Here is a 13,191-nt window from a genome sequence, read left to right as displayed (position 1 = left end):
TGAACCAACCTCTGTGGCTCAGAGGTCACCTTAAGCCTGTCCCAGTGTATTCTCAGGAGCTGCAGGTGGTAGAGATCCCCCACCAACACTCAGATGCCCTGTGCCAGTGGGCAAAATGGGGCCCTCTATGGTGTCCTCTGTCCCCAAACCAGTCCTGCTTGTTGTAACAGTCTTCACAGAACATAAAGGCCCTGGTAAACCTTCCCTCTGAGACCTGACACTTTTGTCTGCACCCACGGGGTGGCTGTGTTTTCCACGCCCGAGGGCCCCTGCCTACAAGCGTCCCTTTGTTGGCTGTTGGAAAACACACAGCCGCACCCCTCCCACTCCACCCGCTTCCAGGAAGGGCACCAGCTTTCGGAATTAGTCACACTGTCAGCCTCCCACACAACAATCCCATTGAATCCAAAGGGCAGCTCTGCAGGGGGACTGCTATTATTATCTCAATTGTGCAGACGGGGAAACTGAGGCCCAGGAAGGGAGCCCGGCACTTTTTTTTTTTTCTTTTTGAGATCACACAGTGAGAAAATACCAAAGCGAGCATGTGTACTCAGGTTGTCTGGCTCTGAGTTCCTTTCCTCTCCACCTGTGGGCCTACTGTGTGCTCCTAAACCTGTGCTAGACTTAAGGAGGATGGGGAGTCTGAGTCGTGTATTATGGGACCTGGGATACAGTAACTTTCAAGTATGGTTTTCACTGATGCTCAGTAGACATTTTCTGAGCACCTACTATGCGCCAAGCCCTATGCTCTGGTGCTGGGGAAACAGCAGGGAGTGGGATGGCCCAGGTCCCTTCTGCAAGGAGCTACACTCTAGAGGAGGGAGAGACAAAAACATATTAGTCAGTTTATTAGTGCTACAGAAAAAAATAAATTGAAAACCCATGTATAATTTTTAAAATAAATTTAAAATTTTATTTAAAAAATAAATTTAAAAAGGCAAGAATAAGAGCAGGTGCTGGGGTTCCAGAGAGAAAAATGGTCCTAAGTTTCGTGGCCGAGGAGGGGTGCCTCACTGAGAAGGGGACGACTGAGCAAAACCTGGAAGAGATGAGGGACCCCGTGCACATCCGGGAGCCGTGAACCCCGTGGTGTGGACCACGAGGGCCAGGAGGCTGGGTGGGCGGCGTGAAGGGCGGAGCGGGTGGCCGTGCAGCGCCCCCCCCCCTCCCCCGCCAGCGAGCCGGTGAGTGAGGGGAGGAGGGCAGCGGGTGACCAGGTCGGAGAGCGGCTGGGAAGTCACTGCTGTGCCCAGGGCTTTTGCCTTCACTGGGAGTGAGGTGCAGCTCTGACCTGGGAGGGCCCTGATCCAACTCGGGAGGTCGCAGGCTCCCTGGGAACAGGCGGGGGGCAGGGACAGGAGCAGGGGGCAGGGAGGAGGGGATGGCGGCTGGTCGGGGTGGAGGCAGTGGCTGTTCTGGAAATCCTCTCGGAGGTCTCATCTGCTCTTTGAACCCTGCTGTCTGTTCTGGGGACCCTGACAGTTCCAGGGACCCTCGTTGTCCCTTTATCACCCCCCCCACACACACCGCACAGGGATCCTGGGTGGGAATCCTCACTCTGACCTTTCCTGAAGGGTGTGATTTGTCCCTAAGTGACAGAGCCTTAAGGGTCACAGTCTCCTCTGCAGGGAGAATAGCGCATGTGCCAGGATCTGGTGTCCCAGTTGGCACCCCCAAAATGTTAAGAGTGGGCGAATCTAGGAAGGGTCTCTAAGTGCGCTGTAGGGCTCCTGGCTCTCTGGGTGCAGCACCTGCATGCCAAGGCAGCACCAGGGGACAGGGGGCGCTGAGCTGGATGCTCCCAGGATGCCAGTGGCCAAGGAGTCAGCGCCTCCCCTGGCAGGGGGTGCCAGGCAGCTTCCGGAACTGCAGACTCACGGCCCTGCCTCTGCAGCCAGCGGAGCCTGCCAGCCTCAGCCTGAGCGCGCAGAAACCTTTTCCTGCCCTTCTGATTTGCTCAGGCCTCAGAGCCTCAGGGACCCTGGGAGAACAATGCTGGGCAGCCCAGAGCCGGGTTGTCACCCCCAGCGAGGAAGGGGTGGACCCGCGCACTGAGGGGTCACGGCCTGTGAATTGATCCAGGAGGAAATAAGACATTATGTTGGGGAGGCAGGGACCCAACAGAACACAGACTTTTATCCACAGGAAAACAACCCCTGAGTAATATTTGGTAGGTGTATAACATGCATAAATGCGTAATTTCTTACATTCAATTAAATTCTGTTTAACTTTTAGGTTACCAGATTCTAAATTTACTTTCCCCTCCATCCTCTCGGAATTATTTTTTATCTTGTGGTTTTATTACTTTATATTTTTATTGATTTTTTTTTCTCAACGCTGAGTTTGAATATTTTTGACTACAGAAAAGTTACATTAGCCATATAACGAACTTAGAGAGCCTTCATAGATTGACCAGTTCTTAATATCTTGCCGCCTTGGCTTTATTTCTATTTATATATAAGGTGTTTTGTTTTATTTGCTTGTTTGTTTCTAGATTCTTCTATCTCAGAAATCTTTTCCTGCCCACTTGTCTGGCCTTACAAGAGATTCAGCCAGGCACAGTGGTGCACACCTGTAATCCAGGCAGCTTGAGAGGCTGAGACAGGAGGATCAAGTGTTCAAAGCCAGCCTCAGCAATGGCAAGGTGCTGAGCCACTCAGTGAGACCTTGAGTGTCTAAATAAAATACAAAATAGGGTTGGGGATGTGGCTCAGTGGTCAAGTACACGAGTTCAATCCCTGGTACAAAAAAAAAAAAAAGATTCAGTTTTTTCTTATAGTCAGTTGACAAACAGAGCTTTTTTCAGAAGGGAATCATAAAACATGAGCAGGCATGTCCTCAGTGGTACCATCTCACCTCAAGTGGGCAGATATACCCTCTCTTCCTGGACACAGGATGCCAGCCCTGGGGTCTTTGCTGTGCAAACCACCCCCAGATGCCTCCCCGAGGCTGGATCTGTCATGGAGGCCATCCAGGTGCAAGATGGGATTAAGATTGGAGATGACAGGCACAATCCTGGGGCCAGAACGACCCTTGAGTCTCCTTCTTCTTACTCTTTCTTGTGAAGCCTCAAACCAAGGAAAGATGGGGCCAGGGTCACCTCAGGGAGAGAGACCTGACCCTTCAACTACTGCTGCCAAGTGGGAATGTTTATAATTTATAATGAACAGAAATGGATTCAGCCTACAGTTCTGGAGGCTGGGAAGTCCAAGAGCATGGTACCGGCATCTGGTGAGGGCTTCTTGTTGCATCATCCCATGGCAGAAGGTGGAAGGGCAGGAGAGGGTGAGAAAAAGTGAACAGGGGTACAACCTTGCTTCTAGAATAACCCGTTCTCACAATAACTAACCCACTCCCATAATGGCGAAATGCATCTATCTCTCATGACCTCATCAGCTCTTAAGCTGTCCCTCAGCACGGCTGCCTTTGGGAATAAATCCCACCTCTATGAACTTCGGGGTACACAGAACCAACTTGTGAATTAAAAGAAGCTTAATAATTGGATTCAGTTAAGGGGCCCGGTGGAGGTGGGGGCTGTATGTAGAGTGGTCAGAGCAGGCTGCTTGAGAAGGTGGCATCGGTGCCTGGAATTGAAGAAGTGAAGCAATGAACCAAGCAGACCCCAGGGGGAATCCCAGGCAGAGGGAGCTAAAGCTGCCAATCTCTGGGGCGGAAACACCACAGACATTCTGTGGAATGTTCTAGAACTCGCAGGGAGGCCGAGGTGTCTGGAGCAGGATTAATGACAATGGGGGTGGGGGACGCTGAGCCTCTCCCCAGTTGGCCTACCCCTTCAGCTGGGGAGCTCAAAGTAGTGGCCCCAGGGCCTTTTCCGACCAGAGGACACATTTCATTTGTCCTACAAAGTGTCAAGAAAATTCAAAGTCAGCTACCAATATTTAAACATCCAGAGATTTTCATCATAAAAATCTACATTTCTAGCTTGTTTTGTCAGGTTCTGATCTCCGTGCAACATGGGGAGGGGTCTCAAAGAGGTCCATAGATGCTGGGTCACCCCATGGGGCACCTCATGCATGGCTCCAGAAGCCAGGCTGGAGTAGCCATCACCACGCCAGCCCCAGGTAGCAGGACAGGGCCACCTGCGGCTCCTGAGGTGCTTCTCCCAGAGGTGCTGACGCCTGAGACCACAGGGGACAGCTGCGTAGAGCCTGACTAGCCACATTCACCTGTCCATATGTCTCTGTGTCCCCTTCTGGCCCAGGAAGTGGGACTGGGCCTCTCAGCCTCTGCCTGTCCTGAGTGGGGGCATCTCTGGCTCCACACCTGAGGCTGGTCCGTCCAGGACCAAGAGCCCACATAAGCAATCGGCCTTAAACAAGTACCCACCAAATTATTGAATGAAAATTAGTAAAATTTTGAAATCCATGACTGCCTAATACCAGATTGATTCTCTGCTTTAGTCTCTAGTCCCCGAAAACTTTGCAATATTCAAAAACTGCCTGAAGGTTTGGTTTTTCTCATTTTGCAAGAATTTCCAGGATTCTGAGTAATTATAAGCTAGCAGAGTCTCCATAGGTCCTTCGGGAACCAAATGATTTCAAAAGCAAAATGGAGGGAAACACTTGAAGTCATTTTATCATCTACATAATATATATCCATATATAAAATATGTTATATGTACAGTCAGCCCTTCGTGTCTGCCATGCTACATCCATGGATTCAACCATCCACAGAGTGAAAGTGTTCAGGAAAAAAATTGCATTTGTATCGAACAGGTACAGACTTTTTTCTGGTCATTTATTCCCTAAACAAAACAGTACAACAACCATTTACATAGCATTTACATTGTATTAGATATTGTAAGGAATCTAGAGATGATTTAAAGCATGTGGGAAGAATCTCATGGGTTCTATGCAAATACTACTGGATTTTATATTTAGGAACTTGAGCATCTGTGCATTCTGGTACCCAAGGGGCTTCTGGCTTGTTAGGCACAGATGCTCAGGGATGCCTGTGTGCTCATTAAATATGTCTGAAGTCAAATCAGCCAGGAAGACTCTCTCCCAAAGAGACCCAACCCCCACAGGAGGGAAATGACCACACCTAACTCCACTCCCCATGGGCTTTGCCAGGGACCCGGATGTCTGTATACACAGGGTCTCAGCATCCTCCTGGCCACAATCCCAGCTCTGGCCCAATGCCCACGTGGCTGTGGCATGTTCAGGCCCAGCCTAGGAAGAGTTTTATGATTGGCCTAAGTTGAGCAAAAAGCCCTATAAACACATGCACAACAGAACCTAAGACCACGGCAACGAAAGATTCAGAATATGAGCTTGACAGAAGTCGCTGATGGGTAGGATCCCCCAGACTTGAAACCTGCTCTTAACTGTGTCTTGTTTGACCTTCATAATTTAACATAAATCTTAGCTCGCTTTTAATATTGAGTATTCACCCACAAGATTCAAATTGATTCCCTCCTTCCCTCCCTCCCTCCCTTCCTTCCTTCCTCTTTTGTACCAGGGATTGAACCAGGGGAGCTTAACCACCGAACCATATCCTCAGCCCTTCCTTCTTTAAAATTTTATCTTATTTAGAGACTCAGTTGCTTAGGGCCTTGCTAAGTTGCTGAGACTGGTCTCAAACTTGTGATCTTTCTGCCTCAGCTTCCTGAGTCACTGGGATTACAGATGCACAACCCCGAGCCTGGCCAAATTTCTGACATCTATGGAAAATACGGTGGTCATTGGCTGGAACTGTAGATGCAATCTTCTAATGGTTTTAATTAACCTTTTTTTTTTTTTTTTGAGATGCACATTTCCAAACATAAAATTCTAAAGGTAAAAGGAGCATATGATGAGGAGTCTCTTCCACAATGTCCTCCTGCCTCCCATGTCCCCTCTCCCGAAATAGCCAAGGGGTCAGATTTCCAAAGATGCCTTACAAGTGTATGCATGAAAACGGTTTTCTCCTTACAGTGATGGCACACTCTGCAGTTTCCCTGTACTAGCTTTGTTCCCTTAGCAAGGTCCCTGAGAGATATTCCTCCATCCACTGGGACTTGCTCTGACCTTTTTGGATATGACAGTGGTCTCCAGTTTGCCCAGTGGCCGTGGTGCTTTACGGTTTCACACCTGTTCTGCTTCACTCCTTCGGGACTCTTGCCTGGTCTCTGGCATCTGAGCCCGCAGACGGGTAGAGACGAAGGACAGAGCAGAGCGCCCTTCCTGTCCCCACCCACTTGCCGCCACTCTCTGATGCCTGCAGTTCCTACACTTTCCAGCAGAGGGCGTCACCACCTTGCTCCCAAGCCCACCAAGGGGTTTTTTCAGGGAGGTCCAGACTCGACGTCCAGGGAAGAGATGCTCTCTCACTGGACACAAAGCCTCCCTTAGCTGGACTCAGATCCTCCCGCCACCACCCCTGTCCTTGTTCCTCTGCTTCTATCTCCCCGCACTCCTCTGTTTTGAGCTGTGCCCTGACTGTCCCTCTCTCCTGTGCGGACGGGCCCCTCCTTCACGGGGGTGGGGGTGGGGGGTGGCGGAGCTTGGTTTAGTCTGGGGCCCGGAATTGAGAAACTGCTGGAGGGAAAATCCTAACAGAAGGCTTGTATCTGGAACAGCAAGGCTTGCCCCTCCCTGATGAGAAGCGGGGTTCCTCTCCCTGCCCCCACTTCCCTGAGTCGACCCCAAATACCCTTTTCCTGCTCTGCTTTGCACACTCCCAAGAACACCCGCTCCCTGGCCTGGGGCCTGCCGCCGCCTCCCCTCCCCCACGGGGGTGTTGGGGGTCGCCTGGAGTCCAGCTGGTGGCCAGTGCAGAGCCACCCTTTCCTGGCCCTGCCCCTCCCCGTGACCCCAATCCTCTGCCAGCCGCTCAATGGTGCCTTGTTCTCTCTCCAGCCCCCAGACAAAAGTCCCTCTGTCTAAGAAGGCAGAATTAGGGGGAGGGGGCACCCCCAACAGGGACCATGTGGGGGCCTCTACAGACCCCAGCCGGAAGGAATGCTGTGAGGCGGGGGTGACCGGAGAGAGAAGGACAGGGCCTTGCACAGGGCAGGCGACCTTCTGGAGTGGGAGGCAGCCCCCCACCTAGCACCGCGCTGTGGACCCAGGAACCTTGCTCCCAGTACCTTGGGAGGAGCAAGGGCCAGGGAGCCTAGTCTTCCAGGGCAGGCTGGGGGTGGTGGCCTGGTCCGGGCACCCTTATTTGGTGTTCCCGTGTCTCCTTCACATCAGGACCTTGATCATATCAGCATCTTCTACTGACCCTCAAATGGTGTCAACAAAGACATGTGGCCTGAAAGGGACTTTAAACCCCCATAGTGGCCAGTAATCCCTCCCCCAAGCAAAACACACCACCCAAGCCAAAGAAGGACGGTTGCTAGGTGGATGGGTCACCTCTCTCCCCAATCTTGCCAGACAGAAGCTCTGCCATCAGAGACCCCAGAACCTTCCCCCTCCAAGATCTCTTTCTGGTTTCAGGAGATTAGAGAAAGTCCCACCCCTAATTCAAGGGACCAAGTCCCAGCCCATCCTGCTCTCCCTGCACCTCACCTGAGGCTGCTGAACCCTTGGTGACCTGTGGCCGTGACTGGGGAGGGGGTGGAGCTGTCTCTTTAAGAGCAGGAATGGGGTGGGGGAGCCCCCAGCCTTAGGGAGCCCGGCTGGTTCTCTACCTGCCCAGGTTTGCTCAGGGCGTGGCAGCTGCAGATAGAGTCAGAACTAGGACTCCACTGGCAACTGGCTTTCTCCCGGAACCTCAGCTCTACCAGAGGAGCCAGCACCAGGTGAGCACCAGGGCCCTCTCCCGCAAGACCCCTGAGAACCGTCCCCCTCCAAGGTCCTTTTCTGATGGCCAGAGATTGGAGGAAGCCCCCTCCCTTCCTGTGACCGCCCCCCTTCATTCTCCTCGCAGGGACTGAGCCAGGCAGCTAGGGCAGGATGAGACCTGTAGGTGGGGTCTGGAAAGACTGGCGGGGTCTGTGGGACCTGGGGACGTCTGAGCGGAACAGAAGTGTCAGGATTGGGGTGTCAGGGTGGCCGGGGTATTTAAGTAGATCGAGGGTATTTCAGGGCGTGGCGGGAGGCGCGTGGATCTACAGACCTCCAGGAAAAGGAGAGGATGCCACCGGGGAAGCCAGAAAACAGGGAGTGAGTTAGACTTCAGGGACACGGAGAGGAGGGGTCTTTCTGCACACCCGTGAAGTCGTGGTCATTGGCCACCAGCTCCCAAGAACAGAGGGGACAGCAGCGGGCAGGTGGCAAATGCAGCCCTCCAGCTGGTGTGGGGCCCCTTGGCCGGGAGGGTACAGCTGAGGGATCCGTCAGCTCCCCCTCCCCAGTCTTGGGTGCAGGGTGATTTCTTGGTTTTGGGGGACCATGGAGCCTGGCAGGCCAGGGGGTGCTTGGAGAGAGGTCCGTGGTGAGAGGAAGAGGAGAGACCCAGCAGTCCCAGGATGCGAAGCATATGGTATCAAGTGGAATTCTCAGGGGTGACAGGGTTTGTGACAGCAGCGTGGGATCATGATAGTGCCAGCTCCATCAAGCTGTGAAGGTGATCTAAATGAACGATATCAAGAGCTGAGGACAGCGCCACGTGGGGCGGGCGCTCAGCAAGCACCAGCTATTATTGCCAGTGTTTGTGTCATCAAGAACCTTGTGAGGTAGCGTTAGACAACACACAGGCCACTTCAGATGGCTGGCAATGAATGCTCCTGCTAAAATGACTGCGAGCCGGTGTCACAGGGGAGCTGTGACATTCCCAGGCCAGGGAGGTGGAGAGGGAGATGGAAGAGCCTGTGAACATGCAGGACAGACCTGCACCCCCAGCCGCCGAGCATGTATGCTGTCATCAGTGAGATGACGGTTGGCCTCAGGGGTTGCTGGGGGTTGAGAGCACAGCGAGGTCTCTGGGCAGTGTCCAGCGCAGGGTGGTCGAGGGTTCTGCTCCTGCCGTCAGGATTCCCATGACACGTGCGGGGGTGGTAGAGCGGGCAGGGCTTACTGCAGGTACGCATGGTGGGCACAAGATTGACACTGGGCCAGGGAGGGAGGGGAAAGTGTCCTAGGTGCTGGGCAGGCCTACCTGGGGAAGAGGGGCCTGTTGCCAGGGACGGGGAGGAAGGTATGGGCCAGGGAGCAGGGCTGGGAAGGGCCAGGAGGCCAAGGCTGGGGAGGACGGGAGTCAAGGACAGGACTAAGTGGGGGCCGAGGCGGGCAGGGTACCGTGGGACAAAAGGTGGAGCTGGGCTGCCCCCAGTACCAGCCCAGTCTGTCCTCCCCAGCCCCCTGCCCCAGCCTGGCTTCTCTCCTCCCTCCACCCTGCCCTGCAGCCGAGGGGAAGCTCAGCCCCTGTCTGAGGCCTGCAAAGTCTGGGCAGAGCTGGGCAGGCTCCGCGCTGTCTATGGGAGACACTCCCCAGCACCCGGGCCTGCTGCCACCTGGCTCCTGACACCTGCTTTCCCAAACACCCCGAGGCCCTGACAGCCCGGAGTTAGGAACAGCCACCAGGGAGCCAGGCCTGGTTGCAATCCTGCTTCCTGGCCAAGTGACCTGGGGCACCAGCAGTCACCTCTCAGAGCCTCAGTTTCCCCACCTGGAAGGCGGAGAGAGCAGCAGGCCGGGCTCCCTTGCTTGGTTGCCAGAGTGACTCACTGAGGGCCTACAGTCCCTTCCCCGGTGGGTTGAGGAAGCTGTTTCCTCATCGGGCCTGAGACCTTCCCCACCCCCACTTGACTTTGGGCCTCCTTCCTGTCTCAGCCCGGCCAGTCTCAGGGCCAGGCTTCTCTGGGCAGAAGGCCGGGAGGAGGGCACTAGGAGCCAGAGGCACGGGACGGGCACCCCCCGTGGCCCTGCTAATGCTGCGCCTGCTTCCTGGCCTCCTGTAGGTCCGTCCGACATGCGAGAGGTGGCTCTCAGGCTGCTCGTCCTCCTGTCAGGTGAGCCCCAGGCCCTGAGTTGTCTTTTCCCCGGGACCCCAGCCAGGTGGTGCCCAGCCTGTGGGTATGCGCGGGTCTGCATTTTTCTATCTGCCCCGGGAAGCTGGTCACTGTTAGGGGCGTAGGGTCATATTCATGATTTCAAGGGACACACAAGGAAAGTCAAGGCCTCTCTTAGCAGCAGCCCACACAGCTAGAAAGCCACCGTCTTCCCCATTCCCCTGTCAACTGTCAACCTTCTGAGGAGACAGGGCCTAGGGCTGTGTCGCTAAGGCACCCCTAAACTATTCCAAGAGGCTGCTGGGAGCCGAGCCGAGCAGGAGAAATGACCAGAACACTCCGCGCCTCAGTCTCCCCATCTGTCAAAGTGAGGAGAGTAAGAGCACCCGTTGGCGGAGTCATTTCAAGGATTAAGCGAGTTAATATTTGAAAAGCACTTAGAACCATGCTCGGTACAGCCCGCACGGGGCGTGGGCTTCAAATATGATTAAAAATAATTCATCTCCCTTCAGCAGAAGTTTGAGGCCCAGAGCTGGGGCAGTCGGCTGCTTGGAACCAGAATTTAATCCTAGCCTTTTTCTTTCTTCTGCATTTTACTTTCTCTGTTGCTTTGGGCAGGGCTGGCATTCCGTTCAGGGTAGGCATGGAAAGTCACATTCGAGTGTATTTAAGTCGGTAATAGGGAGTCACTTTGCAGGGGATGGTGAGCAGATGCCAGCCCAGGTGTGGGGGGGATGTGGCAGAATCAGGAAGGGAGGTGATGGATCTGGCTGGCTTGGGGGAAACCGAGCCTTGGGAGCCAAATCCATACGTCGTCTTGATAAGAGAAGTCCCCCCACCTCTGCAGGAGGTGTGGATTAGCCATGTGTCTGGAAACAGGCAACTGAACGGTGGCCCAAAGCCACCCAGAGTAGAACCTATTTCAGGTGACAAGTGGCTGGTGTGACTCAAAGGTGTGGGGGTGAGTGGGCAAGTCCATGTCTCCATGATGGGACGCCAAGGCAGCGAGACTGGGTTGGGACTCCCTGTGCCCCAGGGACCCTCTCCCAAGGCCCCCTGGACCTTCCACACATCACCATCTCCCTCCTTCCCTCTGGTCCCCGCCAGGTCTGTCTGCACTGGACGCCAGCGACCCGGAAGGTGAGTCAGAGGTCCCCCACCCACCCCTGGGACCCCTGCGAACTGCTGCTGTCCTTGATTCATGTTCTTTTTTTTCTTTCCTTGCAGATGAAAACAGTCCTTTCTTCTACGGTGAGAGCTGGTGCCCGGCTTCTTGTCTCCTCCCAACCCCCCATGCCATCTTGTGTCCAAGTCCCCACACAGGATGGGTGGAGGGTCAGATGTGGGTCACAGGAACAAGAGGCAGCAGCATGGCCTGGGGGAAGATTCTCATCTAGCAAGATAGTTAGATACACTCAGAAATCGAGGGCAGACCACAAGAAGCCATTAGGTTCAAACCAACTGTTAGAAGAAGGGCTTATATGAAAGACTTCCTGGAAGAGGTGAGGGACTCTACCTACATCAGCATTCTCCTACCACGTTCCACTGTTCTGCTCCCCCTTGTCCTTCTGCCCTCACTTCCTCCACTGTCCCTCATTTCTGCTTCAGCCACACTGGCCTCCTGCTGGTCCTCAGACACAGAACTGCCAGCCACAGGACCTTTGCACCTGTGGATCCCCCTGCCTGGAGACTTCCTATCATATGTCCACACGCTCTTTTCTTCACCTCCTGCACATGGCTGCTTAGTTGTGGCCTCCTCAGAGTTGTGGCCCCTAACCACTCTCTCTAAAACAGCTGCCCTCTGACTCACAGTTCCCAGCTCTGGCTATTTTCCTTCAGATCGCTTTATCTCCACCTGACCTGACAATAAATATCTTGTTTGCCTGGGTGTAAACTAGAAGGTGTGCACCGTCAGGCTTGGGTTCTGTCCTGTTCTCTATCCCCAGTGCCCTGCACATGGTGGGTGATCAGTACCTATTTGTCAAGTGGATGGGGCGATGGATAGAAAGGACCCGGGTTGGCCTTGAGGTCCCCTCTGATTTTCTCCCAGATTGGTACAGCCTTCGGGTCGGAGGACTCATCTGTGCAGGGGTCCTGTGCGCCATCGGCATCATTGTCCTCATGAGTGAGCGCAGGGGCTGATGGGGCAGTGGGCGGGGCGAAGCCTGGAGTCCCCTCCCTTGACTGCTCACTCTCCCAACAGGTGGAAAATGCAAATGCAGATTCGGCCCAAAGCCCAGGTAAGGCGGTTCCTGCCTGCTCTCCTCTTGCAGAATGAACACTCTTCAGGGGGAAAGAGCCTTTCAAGTCTCCCCCAAGGGGATAAGACTCAGGGTTCTGCCACGCCTATTTCTAAGGTTTATGGTTCATAGCTAATAATTCCCCAAAGGCCCCAAATTCTGAAATGCTTTAGTTCCTGGAAAATAGCCAGGAAGCCAGGTCTGGGTGAGCAGAGACCCCTCTCACCTGAGGGAGAGGACAAACGGGTGGAGGTGAATCTCACCACCTTTTTTCTCCCCTAGTCACCGGCCAGGGGATGCCCCACCTCTCATCACTCCAGGTAAGAGAGGATCAGCGTGGACTGAGGGGGACAGGGGTCAAGGAGGGGCTGTGCACATACACGTACCCTGGGGACAAAGAACTCCATCCACCCCTCCAGGCTAATCCCATCCCCTCTCCTAGGCTCTGCCCACAACTGCTGAGGTTGGACCAGCTGAAGGAAGGGCCTGTCTTTGTCCCCAAGTCCTGGCTGTCCACAGGAGCCTGAACTCCAGGGTAACATCCTCCAGCCCCTCCCCAGGCTGCCTTGCTGGGGCCTCGCCTCACGGCTCACGGGAGGGAGCTCTTTGTTCAATGTTTTAATACAAAACCATCCGGCCTGCAGCCCGGGCAGCCAGCAGACTCACCGTGTGTGCCTGGGCGAGGGCGGGGCCTGGACTGGGCGGGGCCTGGGCGAGGGCGGGGCGGGGCTGGACGAGGGCGGGGCCGGCCGGGGCGGGGCGGGGCCGGCCGGGGCGGGGCCGGCCGGGGCGGGGCGGGGCCTGGGGGAGGTGGCTGCGGGTTGGCAGGCAGCTAGCGGGTGGATCTTAGCTGGGAAAAGCCTGTCCTCTGCTCTTTCTCGTTGCCTGCTAGAGGGCACGGGGCCTGCTCTCTGCCTCCAGGCCGTGGGAGGCTTGTGTGCACTTTAAGATGTTCCAGTGTTAATGGGGGACACTTTGTGATGCAAGAGAGCCCTAACCCCTGGATGCTGGGCGCTCAGGTGAACACTGGGACCATCCCAGGAAAACAAGGAT

The 13,191-nt window shown here is 54.7% G+C and overlaps 1 protein-coding gene across 2 annotated transcripts; it reads left to right on the top strand.

Moving 5' to 3' along the window:
• The first annotated feature begins 5,273 nt into the window (after window positions 1-5,273).
• On the top strand, window positions 5,274-12,799 carry Fxyd3 (FXYD domain containing ion transport regulator 3). 2 transcript variants are annotated; one of them, XM_046448120.1, is made up of 8 exons: window positions 5,274-5,314; window positions 7,645-7,747; window positions 9,848-9,898; window positions 11,006-11,038; window positions 11,126-11,149; window positions 12,102-12,138; window positions 12,421-12,458; window positions 12,581-12,799. In XM_046448120.1, the coding sequence occupies exons 1-8, from the start codon at window positions 5,289-5,291 to the stop codon at window positions 12,758-12,760; spliced, it is 492 nt and encodes a 163-aa protein (XP_046304076.1). In that variant the 5' UTR covers window positions 5,274-5,288; the 3' UTR covers window positions 12,761-12,799. The 2 variants fall into 2 exon arrangements, with proteins under 2 accessions (XP_046304076.1, XP_046304077.1); XM_046448121.2 differs by lacking the exon at window positions 5,274-5,314 and adding an exon at window positions 11,949-12,023 and having other exon boundaries at window positions 7,703-7,747.
• The last annotated feature ends 392 nt before the right edge of the window (window positions 12,800-13,191 follow it).

This window comes from Marmota monax, unplaced genomic scaffold (genome assembly GCF_021218885.2).
Source record: "Marmota monax isolate L192 unplaced genomic scaffold, Marmota_monax_Labrador192_F-V1.1 WCK01_AAM20220418_F8-fsc00101, whole genome shotgun sequence".
Classification (NCBI taxonomy): domain Eukaryota; kingdom Metazoa; phylum Chordata; class Mammalia; order Rodentia; family Sciuridae; genus Marmota; species Marmota monax.
Note: the sequence above shows the minus strand (reverse complement) of the source record. Positions and strands in the feature narration are given on the sequence as shown.

Bases quoted from the DNA above. Each gene is read 5' to 3' on its own strand.
- Fxyd3 (XM_046448120.1), top strand. From the start codon at position 5,289: ATGAGCTTGACAGAAGTCGCTGATGG. The intron at 5,315-7,644 runs GTAGGATCCCCC...CTACCTGCCCAG, and splicing joins TTGACAGAAGTCGCTGATGG to GTTTGCTCAGGGCGTGGCAG. The intron at 9,899-11,005 runs GTGAGCCCCAGG...GGTCCCCGCCAG, and splicing joins GCTGCTCGTCCTCCTGTCAG to GTCTGTCTGCACTGGACGCC.